Genomic DNA, 5,117 nt, shown 5'->3' with positions numbered 1-5,117 from the left:
GAGAGGGAGAGACAGAGAGAAGAGAGGGAGAGACAGAGAGAAGAGAGGGAGAGACAGAGAAAAGAGAGGGGGAAACAGAAGAGAGGGAGAAACAGATGGAGAGAGAGAAAAACAGAGAAGGGAGGGAGAGACCCACAAAAGGGAGTCAGGGGATGACTTAGCTGGGCCAGGGGTCAGAAAAAGCTTCCTAGAAGGCCCCTGAGTGGGGCCTTACATGCATGAATGAGCACATCCGAGGTATCGTCACTCTTCGGGGCCCCAGAGATACAAAGTCCTTAAGGCCCCAGTTGAGATCGCTCAGGAAGCCTTTCCCCCATCCCCACTTAATTCTCAGGCCTCCCTTCTATGGATCATATCCTGCTCCTCCTTCCACAGCTGGCTGCCCTCTCTCTCCCTTTAGACTGAGTTCCTTGAAGACAATGCCAGCCTTTGCCTTTCTTTGCAGTGGACACATAGTAGCTACTTAATAAATGTTTATTGACTGAGAAAGTTAAAAGGCTCCCTATTCTCGGGGGCTCACTTTCTAATGGGGGAAGACACGGTGTATGAGAGATTTCAGCTGAAAGTCAGATGACCAGGCCCCAGGGGTCTTGCCAGACATAGCGGGTGGGGTATAAGGACATGGAGCAGAAAGAACAGCTCCAATGGGGGACAGAATAATATGAGAAAGCTGCAAGAGGTGGGATGGAACTAGGCGGAAGACCTCAAATGCCAAGCCAAGTGCTTTTTGTTTAGGAGGCAGTAGGGAGCCACAAAGGGTTTGGAGTCCTCTTTGGTGCTTTGATCAGAGCAGTGCAGGGGGAGGCCAGATTAGAGGACGGGGAAAGGGAGGGGAATAAGCATTTTCATGGCAGCTTCTGTATGCCAGGCCCTGTGCTGATCACTGCACAATTATTATCTCATTTCATCCACATAATGACCTGAGGAGGGACGTGCTTTATTATGATCCCGTTTTACAGCCGAGGAAACTGAGGCAAACAGGGTGAAGTGACTGGCCCAGGGTCACACACCTGTCAGGTGTCTGAGAGCAGATTTGAGCTCTGGTGCTTCTGGCTCCAGGCCTATCATTCTATGCATGAGCTGCCCCTAATCTGCTGGATTTGAAATAACATTATGGCAACCAAAAACCCACCGAGGGTCCAGTATATGATGGATCCCAGGCCTTGTCCTACGTCCCTGCTCTCTCTTAGCCTGGAAATGTGTAAGGAGGTAGCCATTGGAAGGGGCAGTGGGCAGCGCCCCCCTGGGATGCTAGAAGAGTCCCAGTGACTCACCTTATGGGCAGGGGTGGCCAGCAGGGCGCTGGGGCCATCACACAGAGAGAAGGAAAGGGGTCAGTTTGATGTCACAGGAGGAATGAGGAAATGTCCCTGCAGCAGAGGCTGCCCCACCAGTCTGTCTTCTATAGTGTGACCAGCTGATGGAAGAAAGAAAAAATGTTACATAGCAACACCTTATGGCTAAATGGAAAAACGAAGGAAGGTGGAAATATCAGGCATCATCATAAAACCAGTTATGTTTTGGCTCGAGTTAAAGGCCTCTTTTGTTTTGTGATTGGATAGAATGGCATTTCTCTTCCCTTGAGGTAGGCAAGCAGAAAGGGGAGAGATGAGAGTGTCTGCTAAGGTTAAGAATTCTCTTTTTTGTTTTCTTTTTTGGAGGGGGCAAGGCAGGGCAATTGGAGTTAAGTGACTTGCCCAAGGTCACATGGGTGGTAAGTGTTAAGTGTCTGAGGCCAGATTTGAACTCAGGGCCAGTGCTCTGTTTGCTGTGCCACCTAGCCGCCCCCAGGTTAAGAATTCATACTGGCTGTTTCCCAGGCCCCCTGCCTCAGTGCCAACATTCCCAGTGATTGTCAGCAACAGCTTCAGTCCCTGCTTCAGAAGACTTGGAGAGCCAGGAGCCTGGTAGATAGCGGTAGATGTGGAAGAGACGTGTGGGGAAAGGGCAAGGGGTGTTTGAATAAGTCCCTTAGTGTGCTGAAGTCGGTGATGAGATGGTGCTGTGGGGGGTACTTTGCTGTTAGTCCCCCCTTCTTGTGTGTAGGTCTTTTTTTTTTTTCATCTAGACCATAAGTTGCTGGAGGGCAGAGACCACTTCTGTTTCTTTAGCTGCCTCCTTGACGCCTGGCCAGGAATTAACCTGGTCTAGGACCCGTGTGCAGTAAATAGCTGTTGAGGGATATGCTGGGACAGGTGGTGAATCTGCAGCAGACTGTGTATTATCTCCTTCCCATCGGGCTTTTCCTGGTGTTTATGCCCATCTTCTGGAAGGGATTCAGTATCTGCTCCCCGTTTGCTTGTGCTTAACCCTCAGCACAGTGTTGGACCTCAGGCAGCTGGATGCCTCATCCTCGTGGCTTCCTCTCCCTTGGGTCCTGGCTCCTGGGGAGCATGTTCGATCGGTAGTCCTCTTGGCATTTCCTGGCGCACCCCCATCCACACAGGCTGCTGGCTGCCAGGCCTTGGCTAGCTGGGGGTCTGTGAACTTACAACCTTTGAAATAATGGCAAATGTTTGGTGACCTGTTTCTGCCTTTTCCCCAGACATGCAAGAAGAAGCACAATTAACATGGAGGATGTGAAGCTTTTAGCCCGGAGGAGCAGCTCATTGGTGAGAGCTGGATTTCCCTCCTTCCTCCCCTTTCGCATCAGAACACGTTATTCCCCATTGATCACCTGAAACAGGAAGCTGTCCCCCAGGGCACCAGAGCCAGCCGAGCCTCTCCGACTTGCCTGGGATGGATGGGCTTCTCCTCATTTTGATGGCTCCGCCCACCCAGCACATGTAGCTCATCATGAGTGTTGGTCTGGGCTTAGCAATCTGCACACCTTCCCTTTCCTTTGGACCTTTGTGGCCTGTATAGCATCGTCAGGATGTTTGGGGATGAGATTGGATTGGGAAAGCATTGTTATGGTGACCCAAAAATGACTGAAGGACCAGGTCAAGGATGGAACCCAGAACTTTCTGTTTCACTGTTCTCTTTAAGCCTGGGATCCTGTAAAGAAAGAATGAGTTTTCTGAGTTGGGAGGGCCCTTCGATGGCACCCCAGTACAACCTCTGAGGTCCCAAGACCTACAGCTCATTACTGACAGGCACAGCTCTGATCCAATCCACCAGGCACTCATTAAATGCTTGCTACATATACAAGATGCTAGGGAGACAGAGCCCTAAGAAAAAATGGCCCCAGTCCCCAAGGGACTTTTACAAAGCTCGTTTACAAAGAGAATACATACAAGATGATTTCAGGAGGGAGAAGAGAAAACCACCCAGAAAGTGGTACCTGAGTGGAGCCTTGAAGGGAGCTAAGAACCCTGAGGGTTGGAGAGGAGGACATCCCAGGCTGAGGGGAATTGGTAGGGAGGGCCCATATGGCTGGAGCATAGTATATAACCTGGGTTACTACAACATGGGCCTGGACAAGGCCTGCAGTCACCTGGGAAGGTCTTTATACCTGCTAGCGCTTCCTGACTCCTAGGACCAGTGAACTTGTCCTTCCTCACCCTGCCTCTTTTCCTTTCTTTCCTTTTTTTGGTGGCAGATCAGCAAACTGTCCTGCAGCTTGTGTTTGTAATGGCTGCTGTCACTCCTTTGATGTCTTCCTTTACTGTTATCTTGGGATCTGAATGATCCTTGTGGAGTGACTTTGCAATGGGGTCACACATCCAGAGTGTGTCAGTGGTGGGAGACTTGAATCGAAGACTTTGTGACCCTGAGCGAGGCTCTCTATCCACTGTTAGACTATCCTGCCTCTCTTGATTCATCTACCAAGAAAACTGTTAGAATAGGGGTTCTTAACTTAGGGGGGCTATGAACTTTGTTTAAAAAAGTTTTGATTATTCCAAAAGAATAAGTTTCTTCTGTAACCCCATGTATATTGTGCATTTAAGAATGATATTCTGAGAAGGGGTTCATGGGCATTTGGCCTGTTGCCAAATAGGTCTAGAACACCAACAAGATTAAGAACCCTCCCTGGTTTGAATCTTGAAGAGAAAGGAACATATCTTCAACATTTGCCTGTCAATGCTTTGGGGACACCAATCAATCATTAAGTCAATAAGCATTTATTACCCCTTGTATAGAATTCTTGTCTTTTTGGTCAAATGAAGCTGTCTCAAAATTTTATCCCTATACTTTATTTTTAGCTAAATTACATCACAGAGAAGGGTGAAGAGATTTCTCGAGTTAACCAGGAACAAAAGGGTAAGAAGAAAAAGAAAGCAGGAGGAAGCAAAAGATCCAGCAAACAGGTGGTAACCGAAATGGACATTGATGATTGAGATGGCCTCCTGCCACTGCCAGACACTTCCTGCTCTCACTGCTCTGGGTGGCAGTGGGGCCAAAGAGTGGACCATGGCAGCAATTACCATCCCAAAAGCTCTACTCTTGGAAGCCAACTTGGAAGGAAGGAATGAATAGAGAGAAAACAGATGCCGGCGGGCATTTGAAGGGCTGATCTTGTTCCTACTCTCAATAGTTGGCTAATAATTTTAACACATAAGAAAACTGGAAATACTTAAGCAAGATATTCCAGGCCTTTGTTGGAACACTGAAAAAGGGGTATTGGAGCAGTATGGATTTAAATTATTATTTTGAATTAATAAAATGTTGTGTAGCTAAGTGTTTCAGACCCCAAACACATGTTTTTCTTTTGTCTATTTTCTAGTTTACTAGGCTAGATGACATACCCAGAAAATAGCAGTGAGGGGGCTGTTTAGAGCCTTTTTGCTCGCTTGTTCTGGATTACTGTGTTGTCCTGATGCCATTGTGGTAAAGGGAAGAAAAATGGCAGGTACGGAATGGCTTCCTCCCTTTCCTGAGGGGACCAGTGCCATCCACCTTCCTTGTTTTTGACTCACAGTTTTCAGGGTGGGACCAGTCCAGTCTCCAATTCTGCTGGCAGGAGTTCTATGAAAAATCCCATGGGAGGGAAAAACCAGCCCTGATGGGTTGCTCTTCTATTAGGAACTCCAGAGATTTGGGTCCCAGCCCAGTTTGTAAATTGTGCTTTCTCAGACCACTCGCCTCCTCACTCTTCTCTCCAAGGTTTCTGGCAGACTTGGGGCTGGTTCTTTTTCTTCTTGGTTTGTTGACAGGACGATCACATGCCCTGTCTG

At 48.2% G+C, this 5,117-nt stretch overlaps 1 protein-coding gene across 1 annotated transcript in view; it reads left to right on the top strand.

Moving 5' to 3' along the window:
* CENPS (centromere protein S) overlaps positions 1-4,637 on the top strand; it is a 12,872-nt gene extending 8,235 nt beyond the window's left edge. The window contains exons 4-5 of the mRNA XM_069079416.1: positions 2,546-2,612; positions 4,146-4,637. Of these exons, the coding sequence (XP_068935517.1) occupies positions 2,546-2,612; positions 4,146-4,280 (202 nt within the window). The 3' untranslated portion in view covers positions 4,281-4,637. The remainder of the gene's footprint in view (positions 1-2,545; positions 2,613-4,145) is intronic.
* The last annotated feature ends 480 nt before the right edge of the window (positions 4,638-5,117 follow it).

Source organism: Petaurus breviceps, unplaced genomic scaffold, assembly GCF_028583685.1.
Source record: "Petaurus breviceps papuanus isolate PSGF00001 unplaced genomic scaffold, PetGlider_PUasm1.0 91041, whole genome shotgun sequence".
NCBI lineage: Eukaryota > Metazoa > Chordata > Mammalia > Diprotodontia > Petauridae > Petaurus > Petaurus breviceps.
This window is presented reverse-complemented; position numbering and strand designations above follow the sequence as displayed.